Source organism: Mesoplodon densirostris, chromosome 19 (assembly GCF_025265405.1).
Source record: "Mesoplodon densirostris isolate mMesDen1 chromosome 19, mMesDen1 primary haplotype, whole genome shotgun sequence".
Taxonomy (NCBI): Eukaryota; Metazoa; Chordata; class Mammalia; order Artiodactyla; family Ziphiidae; genus Mesoplodon; species Mesoplodon densirostris.
This window is the reverse complement of record NC_082679.1, coordinates 6,888,827-6,902,825: the sequence shown is the minus strand read 5'-3', so window position 1 is coordinate 6,902,825 and position 13,999 is coordinate 6,888,827. Positions and strand designations below refer to the sequence as shown.

The window sequence follows — 13,999 nt, the reverse complement described above, 5'->3', positions numbered from 1 at the left end:
CTTTATCCAGGGCACATGCGCTTTGGTTGGCCACAGTCCCCACCACTCCCAATCGCCTGACTCCCAGCCTCCTGCACTCATTTACTCTACCTTCCCAGCCGCTGTAGGTGCATAGGTTTGCAGTCCCAGCTCTAAGAGAAAGCTGCCTCGAGGCAGGTCTGCAGCTGGGATACGGCTCCATCTCCATTCTCAGAAAGTGGTTCCCTCCCCTTTGCCTTGGCTCCAAGATGGCCCGACCCAGCCCAGCCCAGCCCAGCACCTGCCCACCTGTGGACAGAGTGTACCTTCATAGAGAATGCCCTGGCCATCCCTGCTCTGGAGGCATCTCAGCTTCCAGTGCCAGCCACTCTTGTCTATCAGCACCGTCCCCTCTGGCAAAGCCTTGAGCGAGGTGGTCACCCGGCTCCGCTTCAGTGTCTGAGGGCTCTGCCTGGTTGTCTGAGGGCTGCTCCGGGAGGTTGGGGATCTGCTCCAGCACCCTGCAGGAGGATGGTGAGGATAAAGAAAAGGCGGCATCCGGGAGAGAAAAGTTGGGTGGGTAATCAGACGGCGCTCATAATACTGTTCATTTATTCATTTGTCCATTCAACAAAAGCTTCCTCGGACCTTTCACGGATCCTGTGTGCTGAAGCTGGGGACCCTTCCCTCGGGAGCCTCTAATTTGGTGGGGGAGACTGACCTGGACACAGCTGGTCAGAACCGAGTCTGAGACAGGGCAGTACAGAGGAATATGAGAAAGAGACTGACTGTGCCTGCAAAAGTCAGGAGAGGCTTCGTGGAGGAGGGGACATTTGAGTTGGGTCCTATTGGATGAGTAGAAGTTTGCCAGAGAGGAAAAAAAAAAAACATGCTAGACATTCAACCCAAAACATCCTAAAACAGGACCTGGCTTTGTGCTGAGCATGAAGAGGGGCCAGACATTTGTTAGACTGAGGCCCTGCCCTTGAGGGGCTCCTAGACTGGCAAGACAATGCGGGCGGTGTGGTGAGATAGGGACACAGGAAAAGATATTCCCTGCTTCACTCCTCCCAGCCGCCATCCACCCAAGGTACAGATGGGAAGAGGCCGTGGGGCCCAGAGAATAACAAGGGAGAAAGAGGAGACACCAAAGGGCTGTGACTTGAGGTCCGAAGACCCAGTGGGAAGGAGACGGGCATATGGTCCTCACCCTTCCCTGCTCACTGGCTGGCACAGGGCTTACACAAATGAGTCCACCCAGTCCCTGTCCACAGGGGACTCTCAGTCCAGCAAGCGAGGCAGAAAGGGACATGGAGCCTGGAGGAGACGAACTCAAATGAGGACATCACTGGCACCGTGGGAGCCCAGACAAAGAGGACAAAGAGAGGGTCTGGAGGGAGATAAGGTGGACTTGATCCAGCCTATGGCATTCAGGAAAGGCTTCCTAGAGATCTGACCCTGAGTGCTGGAAGGAAGAGAGGCCCCTGGGCTGAAGGAACAGACATAGCCAAGACCAGAAGCTGAAAACCCTAAAAAGTTATTTCCAAAAGTGAGTTTTCTGTGTACAGGGTTGTGGTGAGAGCTAAAGGAGGAACCAGACCATAGTCTCAGAGGTCAGGCTGAAGAGCCCAAACAGTGGGGCGATGGGGACGGTAGGAGGCTGTGAGCAGGGAGGGGTGAGGTCACCTCTGGCCATGTAGAGATGGACTGGAGGGGGAGCCTGTGGGCTGAAAGGTGGGGGAGGATCCTGGGAGGAGGGTCCAAGCAGGCATATGTGATGCCTGAGCAGAGGCATGATGCCTCAAACATTGTCAGATGACCCTCCTTTTCCCCATATTGAGCATAACTCTCACCTTTGGGTTTCTCACAGGTACTCAAGGTATCTTCAGATTTAGAACTGTCACCTTCTGAGAGAAGGGATGATGGGGGAGAGGAAGCACAGATGAGCCATTTCACTTTCTTGGGAGATATTTCAGAACTGGTGTTGCTCCTTCTCCTTGAGCCTAGAGAAAGGAAGACCGAATGCAGACTGGAGTTACAGAAGTCCTTTCCAGGAACCATTAAACCAGAAACCCTGAGGTCATATTCAACACTCTTCCCTTTGACCCTCACAGCCAAGTTTTACTCCTATCACCTAAATAATGTAAACAAACTTTCCTTTGTTTTAGTTATTCTTTCCTAAGAGAGGTTTGGCCTCTCTTTTATATCCTCAAGCACTTTATCACAGTATGGTCTCCTTTAGGTAATTTCTTCAGATCTGTATCCCAGTTCACTGTTCTCCTTCAGAGAGTGTCTAGTCTGGAGTTTAAACCATCCAATGAGTTTCTGATTGCCATGATGATATTTATTTTTATCATCAAAGATTTTATTTGGTTCTTTTAAAATCTGCCTAATCGTTTCTAACTAGCTTTTGTTCCTTCACTGTACCTTCAATTACTTCTTTTATTTCCATAAACATAATAAATGTGCTTTGTACATATTCTCATCTGTTAATTCCAAGGTCTCTGGTCATTGCAGGTCTGATTCTATAGTTTGTGTTTCTCCTGGCAGTGGCTTGTTTCCTGGTATCTTTGTTAATTGGTTGGGAGTCGATGTGCCTGTTGGAAGTCAAAGGTCTGTCTTTAAAGGATGTTCCACAAGAAAAGATTTGCCTCTGCTGGGGCGGGGGGCACCCACTACTCATCACTTTATACTAACTTTTCTGCTTGGAGTTTTGGGGGGCCACACAGATCAGTATGAATTCTGGCCCCAAACCGGTAAGGATGTGAGTTCTTGGTTAGGAGTTCTCAGAGAGGACATTTTTCACTCACAATCAAGGCTGAGACAGACAAATGTCTCCACATATTTCCTCTGTGGAGCAATTTTTTTTACCACTGAAAAGTCCCAGATTTTAGAGGAGGTTTCCAATCTCACCCCTGTGCCGCTCAGGCCCTATGCTTTGTCTCCTGTACCCCATTAAAACCCAGGCTCAAGGCCACCAATGACCAGTACACAGCCCAGGACCAATACCCCCTATAGCATTTGCTCAGCCCTGTGTGTCTGTGTTCTTTCTTTTCTTTTTTCTTTTCTTTTCTTTTCTTTCCTTCCTCCCCTCCTTCCTTTTCCTTTTTTCTTTCCTTCCTTCCTTTCTTTCCTTTTCTTTCTTTCTTTCCTTCCTCTATCTCTCTCTCTCTCCCTCCCTCCCTATCTATTTATTTATTTATTGCCTGCACTGGGTCTTAGTTGTGGCAAGCAGGATCTTTTGTTGCAGCACGCAGCCTCTTTGTTGCAGCGCGCGGGCTTCTCTCTAGTTGTGATGCATGGGCTCCAGAGCAAGCGGGCTCTCTAGGTGTGGCATGAGGGCTCCAGAGCACATGGGTTCTGCAGTTGGGGTGCATGGGCTTAGTTGCCCCGTGGCATGTGAGATCTTAGTTCCCTGACCAGGGATCGAACCAGCGTCCCCTGCATTGCAAGACGGATTGTTAACCACTAGACCACCAGGGAAGTCCCTGTGTTATCTTATTGTTGCTCACTTCCATGTAATTACCTTACTTTCCTACCATTCAGCCCTATGAATATAAAGATATTCTTTATATTTTATCCAGCATTTTGTGGTGTGCTGAGCCATAAGGGACTCTTCCTTATCATCTAGTCTGCCGTATTACTAAAACCAGAAGTCTTCTTTCAGTTGACACTACCTCAGCCAGCATACTTGGTCTCTGGACTCCTGGAATGGCCTCCTAACTGGTTTCCATGCCTCCAATCTCCTTTCCACACGTAGCATTCAGAGAGGTCTCTTCAAAATGCACATCATACTGTGTCTCCCATTTGGCGGAAATTCTTCCATGGCTCCTCACCACATCAATGATTACTAAACTCCTTACCCACGGTCTACAAGGCCCCACGTGTCTGCCCCCAGTACAGCTGTCCTTCTTTACTTCTCCAACATGTATGGCTCTTCCCCATACCATGCCTCGATGCCTGAATTCCTGTTCCGACCCCCTCACCTTGCCCCCAGTCTTCACTTGGCTAACTCTTATCATCCCTAGATCTCGGCTCAAACATTACCCACCTAGGGAGGCCTTCCCTGACCCTCCCAGAAACACATCTTCCTTATGTGTGTTCTGTGGTCCATCCATTGCCCTTCTGTTATCATGCACTCAACTAATAATTGTTTATTCAATGTCTGTTTGCCTTACCAGCCACCAAAATCTCTGAGAGAGCAGAAACCAGGTCCATCTCACCTGTTACTACATCCCTGGGGACAAAGACAGCACCTAAGTACACAATAGGCAGTCCAAGTATGTTTGTTGCCTGATGACTGGGTGAATGAACAATGAATGAGGCCCAAGGCTGGCATTAGGGAAGGCTGGGGGTTAAGGACTCAGGATCTGATGGATGGACCTAGAGATTATCATACTAAATGAAGTAAGTCAAACAGAGCAAAACAAATATCATATGATATCACACATGTGGAATCTAAAAAAAAATGATACAGGACTTCCCTGGTGGCGCAGCGGTTAAGAATCCACCTGCCAATGCAGGGGACACGGGTTTGAGCCCTGGTCCGGGAAGATCCCACATGCCGTGGAGCAACTAAGCCCGTGTGCCACAACTACTGAGCCTGCGCTCTAGAGCCCGTGAGCCACAACTACTGAGCCGTGTGCCACAACTACCGAAGCCTGCACGCCTAGAGCCCGAGTTCCATAAGACAAGCCAATGAGAAGCCCGCACACCACAGGAAGAGCAGCCCCCGCTCACTGCAACTAGAGAAAGCCCGTGTGCAGCAACGAAGACCCAACACAGCCAAAAATAAATAAATTTATATAAAAAAATGATACAAATGAACTTATTTACAAACAGAAACAGACTCACAGTCTTCAAAAACAAACTTATGGTTACCAAAGGGGAAATGTGTGTGGGAGGGATAAATTAGGAGTTTGGGATTAACATACACACCACTATATATAAAATAGATAATCAGCAAGGACCTACTGTACAGCACAAGGAATGCTACTCAATATTCTGTAATAACCTATATGGGAAAAGAATCTGAAAAAGAATGGATATATGTATATGTATAACTGAATCACTTTGCTGTACACCTGAAACTAACACAACATTGTAAATCAACTATACTCCAATATAAAATGAAAATGGGAACCAAAACCATACACTAAGGATGAGGAGAAAGACAGGAGGAGCCTGGGTCCCTTACGGCATCATGGGGAGACCATCCCTACACTGGACTGTCCCCTCCCGACTTTTTGTTAGAAAGAAAAACAAACCCATTCATTTGTTTAAACTCTTGAAGTAGTGTTTTCTGTTACTTGCAGCCAAACACACTCCCAAATGATAAAACAAATGTTGCTGAACTTTCTGCCACGTATGCCAACTTCCTTCTGTGGCCTTCAGATAAGCAAATCCACTTCGATTTACCAATGTAGGATCTGTGCTTGGGCTTTCCATTGGCCGGGACCTACTGCTGATATTTCATTCATTCAGTCAACCAATCAATAAGATTTCTCAGCATCCAACTCTGTGTCAGGCACAGTCCTGGATGCTATGCAAACAACAGGTTACAAACCACAATCAACAGAGCTTACAAACCACGATAAACTCCTATCCTTACAGAGCTTAAAGATGAGGAGCAATATAAATGAGTAAAATAACATATTTAATACGGTTGATACAAGTACTGAAAGGCAAGATAAAGCAGGGGCAGGGGACAGGGGCTGTCACATGTAGGAGGATGCAATTTAATTAGAGGTGTCAGGGAAGGCCTCTCTGAGCAGGCAACAATTGCATAAAGACCTGAAGAAAGTGAGAGAGGGGGTCATGCACCAGATGAGGGAAGAACCACCCAGAGAGAGAGAACAGCAAGTGCAACAGCTTAGAGGTCCAGGATTAGGAGATGAGCTCAGGGACCTGATCATGTCAGGCTTAACCTGGGAAGGTCGTGAGCAGGGGAATGACAGGGTCTGACTTTGTTTTAACAGGGTCCATCAGGCTGCCACTTGAAGAGAGCTGCAGGGAACAGAGAAGCAGCAGGGAGACCGGGGAAGAAAGCTTCTACAATATTGGTGAGGTGAGGGTGAGATGGATCAGGGTGGTGGCAGGAAGTGGTCCAATTCGGCATTGAGATTTTTTTTAAAATAAATTTATTTATTTATTTTTGGCTGCACTGGGTCTTCGCTGCTGCTCACGGCTTTCTCTAGTTGAGGTGAGTGGGGGCTACTCTTCATTGTGGTGCACGGGCTTCTCATTGTGGTGGCTCCTCTTGTTGCGGAGCACGGGGCTCTAGGCGCAAAGGCTTCAGTAGTTGTGGCACATGGGCTCAGTAGTTGTGGCTTGTGGGATCTAGAGGGCAGGCTCAGTAGTTGTGGCGCACGGGCTTACCTGCTCCGCGGCATGTGGGACCTTCCCGGACCAGGGATCGAACTTGTGTCCCCTGCATTGGCAGGTGGATTCTTAACCACTGTGCAATCAGGGAAGTCCTTGGCATTGACTTTTAAAGGGAGGGCTGATGAGATCTGCTGGAGGACTGCAGTCATGGGGTGGGAGAGAAAGAAGACTTGAGGATGACTCCATGGTCTGAGAAACCAAATAAGCTGAACTGCTGTTACCTTGATGGGATAGTCTATGGAAGGGGCAGGCGGGGGGTGGCAGTCATATCAGGAGCTTAGTTCTGAGCATGCGGAGACACTTATGGGACATCCAATAGATGTCAAGCAGGGAGTCTGATATATATGAATGTAGATTTCAGGGGAGGAGTCCAAGCTGGAGACAGAAATGCATGAGTTGTCAACTTCAGAGCCGCGAGCCTGATAAAATGCCAAGCAACTCTATAGGGAGAGCCTGAGCTCTGGGCTTCTCCGGTATCCATGCAGGGTCAGGCAGACTGCAAAGGTGTCTGTCCTTCCTTCCGAAACGCACACACGCACGCACACACGTCACCCCTCCTAAAGGGAGAAGCATAAAGCCCTGGTTCTTACCTTGGGAGGATGACATAGACGGCTTGACAAAGGTCTGGGACCCCTCGTGCTCCTCTGTAGGCAGAGGTTTTCCGCAGTAGGGGCAGAATTTGAAAGTTGCTTCAACACCTTTGCCACAGTCTGGACAGATCATGCTAGAAAACAGAAGTGGGGTCGGGGGACAGGAAGCTGAAAGAAAACTTAATCCACTGCTGACGAGTAGTCACCTGAGTTCCCCATGATGATGAGATTACAGAAAGAAGAAAAGTTATCATACCTGGAATACCCTCTCCCAGAAAGTGGCCACTTCTTTTTTTTTCTTTTTTGGCTGCACTGCATGGCATGTGTGATCTTAGTTCCCTGGCCAGGGATCGAACCCGTGCCCCCTGCAGTGGAAGTGCAGCATCTTAACCACTGGACCACCAGGGAATTCCCAGAAAGTGGCCACTGGTAAAATGAGTTCTCAGGGACTTCCTGGTGGTCCAGAGGTTAAGACTCTGCACTTCCACTGCAGGGGGCGTGGGTCTGATCTCTGGTCAGGGAACTTAGATCCCGCGTGCCGCATGCCGTGGCCAAGGGGGAAAAAAAAAAAAAAAGAGTTCTCACCCCATGTCCAGCCTCTAGCCACCTGTCTCTCCCTAATGGCCCAGGGCAGGTACAAAGCAGAACAAATGCAGAGTGAAACTGCAGAGCTCACAAAAGATATGAGAATGCCTTGAGGTCAATAAAAGTTCTGCAGATCAGCTCCAATCATGGAAGCATTGAGGGTCTTCAACTGTAATTGTGATGCTCATTTCTTGAACCATGTTATGGGGAAGGTAGAGACCGTTAGTGCTCACCAGATATCCACATCCTCCCCTTCACTTCCCAGGATCTTTTGCAGTGAGATTGGGGCCACTAGTTCTGGCTACTTCTGGCCAATGGGGTGTGAATGGAAGTCACTTCCTGGCTGAGGCAGTTAAGGGCCCAAGTACCTCCTCTGTCCACCCGTCCTCTGCAGATATGGCCCAGAGGGTCCATACTCCAGATGGCATAGGTACAAGATGAAGCAGGGCTGCCTGGTCCACGTCGCAATCTCATGATGGGCAAACAAACTTACATTGTATTAAGCCACTAAAATTTCAGGGTTTACTTGCTACTGCAGCACATCCTACCCTATCCTGATTAACTTAGAGGGATAACGGGTGTTCACTACATTATCCTCTAAGCCTTGTGTATTTCTGGAATACTTCCTAATACCTTAAAAAATCAAAGGCAAAATCACACATAGAGCCTACAACAAATGAGGATACAGCAGGTGTATTCATTTGCTTGGGCAGCCACAACTCAATACCATGGACTAGGTGGCTTAAACAACAGGAATTTATTTTCTCACAATTTTGGAGGCTAGAAGTCTGAGATTGAGGTATCAGCAACTTTGGCTTCTTCTGAGGCCTCTCTCCTTGACTTGCAGATGGCTGCCTTCTCACTGTGTCCTCACACGGTTGTCCCTCTGTCTGTGTTCTAATCCCCTCTTCTTATTGGATTAGGGCCTATGGTAGTCTGTTTGAGTGGCTATAATAAAATATCACAGACTACTGGGTGGCTTACAATCAACAGAAATTTATTTCTCACAGTTCTGGAGACCGGGATGTCCAAGATCAAGGTGCCACCGTGGCTGGGTTATGGTAAAGGCCCTCTTCTGGGCTACAGACTGACAACTTCACCCTGTGTCTTCACATGGAGGAAGGGGCTGGGGAGCTCTCTGGGTCTCTTTTATAAGGGCACTAATCCCATTAATGAGAGCTCCACCCTTACGACCTACCCACCTCCCAAAGGCCCCACCTCCTAATACCATCACATTGGGCATTTCATTTCAACATATGAATTTTTGGGGGGGACACAAACGTTCAGACCACAGCAGGCCCACCCTAAAGACCTCACTTTAATTACCTCTTTAAAGGCCCTATCTCCAAATACAGATGCATTCTGAGATACTCAGGGTTAGAGTTTCCTAAAAATACGAATTTTTGTGGGATACAACTTAGCCCATAAGAGCAGGATGAAACTAGTTCATAAATGAAGCAGAGAAACTCAACAGGGATGACAGTGCAATAGGCATTTCCAATGAATATATTTTAAACAGCAGAAAAAAGCAAAATTATTTTATTTGTTTTTTATTCTAAGATTCAGTGTACAGTCCCAGTTATAAGCTGGGATATCAAAATCGAAGTCAAAATAAACTTGTGCTTGTGACTTCATTTTGCCTTGCAAGACAAAGTTCTTTTCCTTTTACTTCCATTTATTTACCTTTGACAAATAACAACTGTCTATATTTAAAGTGTACAACTTGTTTATATATGTGTGTGTATATATATATATAAATAATTCTAATTTGCCATGTATGTATATATGACAAATTAAAATTATAACAGAGTGATCATAGTTCAGACATACAAAAATGGAACTGGGCAGCCATTGAGGATCTGGTCTCAGGACTTCCCTGCAACACCGAGAACTTGAACTTTCTGTGAACTATACCTAACCCAAGGACACCAGCCATTTTTAAAACATCTGCTACCTGGAACCTTGTGTCTCAGGGTTGTTCCCCCTTGTAAAGATGCAACCATTCTGACCCCAACCAATCCTTGCTTAACAAACACCCTACTTCTTGCCAGCTTGATTTTTTTAAACATCTTTATTGGAATATAATTGCTTTACAATGGTGTGTTAGTTTCTGCTTTATAACAAAGTGAATCAGCTATACATATACATATATTCCCGTATCTCCTCCCTCTTGCGTCTCCCTCCCATCCTCCCTATCCCACCCCTCTAGGTGATCACAAAGCTGATATCCCTGTGCTATGAGGCTGCTTCCCACTACCTATCTGTTTTACATTTGGTAGTGTATATATGTCCATGCCACTCTCTTCGTCCCAGCTTACCCTTCCCACTCCCCGTGTCCTCAATTTCATTCTCTACGTCTGCATCTTTATTCTTGTCCTGCCCCTTCAGAACCATTTTTTTTTAGATTCCATATAAATGCGTTAGCAGATGGTATTTATTTTTCTCTTTCTGACTTACTTCACTCTGTATGACAGACTCTAGGTCCATCCACCTCACTACAAATAACTCAATTTTGTTTCTTTTTATGGCTGAGTAATATTCCATTGCATATATGTGCCACATCTTCTTTATCCATTCATCTGACGATGGAAACTTAGGTTGCTTCCATATCCTAGCTATTGTAAATAGTGCTGCAATGAACATTGTGATACATGACTCTTTTTGAATTATGGTTTTCTCAGGGTATATGCCCAGTAGTGGGATTGCTGGGTCGTATGGTAGTTCTGTTTTTAGTTTTTTAAGGAACCTCCATGCTGTTCTCCACAGTGGCTGTATCATCTAATTATAATTCTTGATGAACAACTAATGTAACTAATTGTGGCTTTGCAGTTTTTGCCTTTAGAAGCTTCCTTCATTTGTAGTCCAGTGGAACACAATTCAAGTTGCTTCTTTTTTTTAAATTTTTTTAAATTGTAATACGTATATATGTATTTCTTTATTAGGATGCCCTCAAGTACTTCTTGAATCTGGGTCTCCTGGGCTGCAGTCCTAACAAACCCCAAATAAATGCCTCTTTATTTCAGTCAGTCTCCGTTTCTGAAAGTCTGGTTAACAGTATACATTATGAAACGATCACCACAATCAAACTAATTAACATATCCATCACCTCTTATAGTTCCAATTTGTGTGTGTGTGGGGGGGGGTAAGGACACTTGAGATCTACTCTCTCAGCAAATTTCAAGTATACAATTAGTTATTATTTACTATAGCTGCCATGCTATACATTAGGTCTCTAGAATTTATTCATCTTATAATGGGAAGTTTATACCCTTTGATCAATATCTCTTTTTCCCCACAGCCTCTGGTAAGCACCGTTCCACTCACTGTTACTATGCGTTTGACAATTTTTTTTTAGATTCCACATATATGTGAGATCATGCCATATTTATCTTTCTGTGTCTGGCTCAGTCTAATTAAAACCTTTTCCTTTTTTCACTGTAAAGACTGGTTTCTGTTGCGAATGCAAACAGTGGAGTCCATAAAATCACAGGCTCTGGTCCCAGGCTGCCTGGATTTGAATTCCAGATGTGCTCCTTGCTGGGCATGTTAGTTAACCTCTCTGTGCCTCAGTCCGCCCAATGGTAAAATGGGGCTTTTAACAATTCCTGTCTGACAGAGTGGCTGGTGGCCTAAATGCAATACATTTCTATCAGTTGCTAAGAACAGGGGCCCGGCCCACAGAAAACCTTTTATGTTAGTGGTTGTTATTACCCTATCATGCCCTGTATCCCACTTATCATCTTCCATTTGTTAATGTTTCTATTCCTCCCTTTTCTCTTTCCATATCCTAAGTTCTGAGCCTCTCAGGTCTCTCCATTTCCTCTTGGTGCTAACTCATGGAATTCCAGTGCTTGCCCTTGAAACACACAGGCCCAAACAGCCCATGAAAGAAATCTCAACCAGAGGAGAAAAGGGTTCCTCTTCCCCTTGGCCTGCAGAAGAGCACAAACCACGCTGTGGCATAAAACTGCCTTTCTGTTATTTTACACAAGTTGTGTAAGACATATGATTTCAAAACTGCCGCCAAGTGTTCTTTAGCCTCTAAGAAGGTTGTAATCCTGATTGGTCATGTGACTTAATCATTTGCTTTCCTGGTAATAACATTTAAATGGACATCTCTAGCTTTTCGAAGATATAAATACTGGCGAGCATTTTTTTAAGCTAGAAGAGTCACCACCATCACTTCTCCCTTCAGGCCATGACAAACCAGAAACCCTTGTGTGATGTTGGAGCCACAAGATCAAAACTGTCTAGAGGACAGCTACCCTGGAGAGTTGCTCCAGACCTTGTAATAGTGAGAAACTGCTGTCTGGGTTTGGGTGTCAATTGTTACTGCAGCATGGTCTAGCCTAGTCTGACTAATACACTCAAGACTGTGCTAGGTTACTTATGTAAATAAAAGTTTGAAAATTTGAGGCGGTTTCAGTGGAATTTCCCCAGGTGCCAAGTGCCGTCGGATAAAGACGGCTTTTAGGAATGGGTAAGTGCCTGGACCACTGCCACGCCGCTGATAACCTTTCTCCTGGGAGTGAAGTCTGTGAGCAGTAACACACAGGAGATGGAGCAGGAGCAGGCTGTTGGTGGGGAATGGGACTTAAGGGGCATATGCCCCAGGGGATGGTACCTTTATGGGGTCACGGTCTGGCCCTCAGACTCACTGGGATGGAAACTCCATCTTAACTGTGTCCTGTAAGTGAAAACAGGTGGAGAGGCTGACTCAGGTTTGCTGCACATGTAAGTAAAAGACAACGGTTGGGACTTCCCTGGTGGCACAGTGGTTAAGAATCCGCCTGCCAATTCAGGGGACATGGGTTCGAGCCCTGGTCCGTGAAGATCCCACATGCCACGGAGCAACTAAGCCCATGCGTTGCAACTACGGAGACTGCGCTCTAGAGCCCACAAACCACAACTACTGAGCCCACGCGCCACAACTACTGAAGCCCGTGCGCCTAGAGCCTCTGATCCGCAACAAGAGAAGTCACCCAATGAGAAGCCCGCGCACCTCAAAAAAGAGTAGTCCCTGCTCGCCACAACTAGAGAAAGCCTGCGCGCAGCAACGAAGACCCAACGCAGGCAAATAAATAAATAAATATTTATTTTAAAAAAACATAATGGTTGGGCTTCCCTGGTGGTGCAGTGGTTGAGAGTCCGCCTGCCGATGCAGGGGACACGGGTTCGTGCCCCGGTCCGGGAAGATCCCACATGCCACGGAGCGGCTAGGCCCGTGAGCCATGGCCGCTGAGCCTGCGTGTCCGGAGCCTGTGCTCCGCAATGGGAGAGGCCACAACAGTGAGAGGCCCGCGTACCGCAAAAAAAAAAAAAAAAAAAAGAGAGAATGGTTAATGTTTATTGAGCATTGGCTATGCAGCCAACATGTGCTAAGTCTGTTTATTCACTCATTCGCTCAATAATTATTCACTGAACTCCTAATATGTGCCTGCTACTGGGGATACAGCAGCAAAGGAAACAAACAAGGCTCCTGACCCGACAAAGCTCATTCTAGTGGGGGAAGACAAGTTTAATAAACAAATAAGCAAGAAACTGTTTAATATGTCACGTGGAAGTAGAGCTATACTAAACTCTCAATAAATATGTATGGAAGAAACAAGGGAGTCTCAGTGTTGAAGTCACCGGTCCAAGGTCATATGGCTAGCTCAGGACTCAGGGCCAAGGCTCCAACACTCAGGCCAGTCTTTATCATTCATTCACCTATTTTCTTTATTTACTCAACAAACATTTACTGAACATCTGCTATGTGTTAAATACTGTGCCCCTCCTGGAAGAGCTAAAGATTAGACTCTAACTTAGGGCAGGAGGGCTAATCATCTAGGTGACGGGATTCCCCTCGGCCCCGTCCTCCGCGGAAACCAGGGTGGGGCGTCGGTCGAACTCCCCATTAGCTCCGCCCGTCTCCGTCGTAGCCACGCCTATCACCAAGAGCCCGAAGAAGCTGGGGGCACTTGGAGCCGGCAGGTTATTTCGGAGACCAGAAGCTTCTCTCATCCCGAACCCCGACCCCCACTCCCAGGGGCTCCGCCTCCCACAAACAGTCGCGCTGACGTCACAGGCACCACGACCGAACTCTGGCTACGGTATCAGGAGACCTCCCCCTGCTCCGCTTCTCCTTCCCCTCACCTCTAGATTTGGTGAGCGGAGTGGGGACACACATATTTGCAGCCAGACCCTCGGACCCTCCAGGTGAACTGGGACTCACCTTCTCAGTTGCCCCGCGAAAACTTCCGCTTGGGCGGAAGGCGCTGCGCGCGCACCCTCTCCGTTGCGGGAGGACTGCGCCCGCGCAGCCTACGCAGACCTCCGGACTGCCCGCGGGCTGTGCCTTCCTGAGAACTCCGTTTCCCAGGCACCTTCGCGGCAGACCAGCCCTCTGACTCAGGGCTGGGGGGGGATTATTCCCTCATCGCCCAATCCCATTCCAGATTCTGTGGAACGCTTCCTGGTTCTACTGCGCATATGCCAACGGG

At 47.0% G+C, this 13,999-nt stretch overlaps 1 protein-coding gene across 6 annotated transcripts in view; it reads right to left on the bottom strand.

Moving 5' to 3' along the window:
• VRK3 (VRK serine/threonine kinase 3) overlaps nt 1–13,835 on the bottom strand; it is a 43,672-nt gene extending 29,837 nt beyond the window's left edge. For 3 of the 6 annotated variants that reach the window (XM_060083067.1, XM_060083064.1, XM_060083069.1), the window contains exons 1-5: nt 13,732–13,835; nt 12,142–12,204; nt 6,933–7,066; nt 1,812–1,961; nt 285–479 (exon numbers count right to left, since the gene is read on the bottom strand). In XM_060083067.1, coding sequence (XP_059939050.1) covers nt 285–479; nt 1,812–1,961; nt 6,933–7,065 — 478 coding nt within the window. In that variant the 5' untranslated portion in view covers nt 7,066; nt 12,142–12,204; nt 13,732–13,835. Of the gene's footprint in view, nt 1–284; nt 480–1,811; nt 1,962–2,385; nt 2,511–6,932; nt 7,067–7,188; nt 7,227–12,141; nt 12,205–13,731 lie in introns of those variants that run through there. The other 3 variants (XM_060083065.1, XM_060083066.1, XM_060083068.1) reach the window with 3 other exon arrangements.
• Nucleotides 13,836–13,999: the final 164 nt, after the last annotated feature.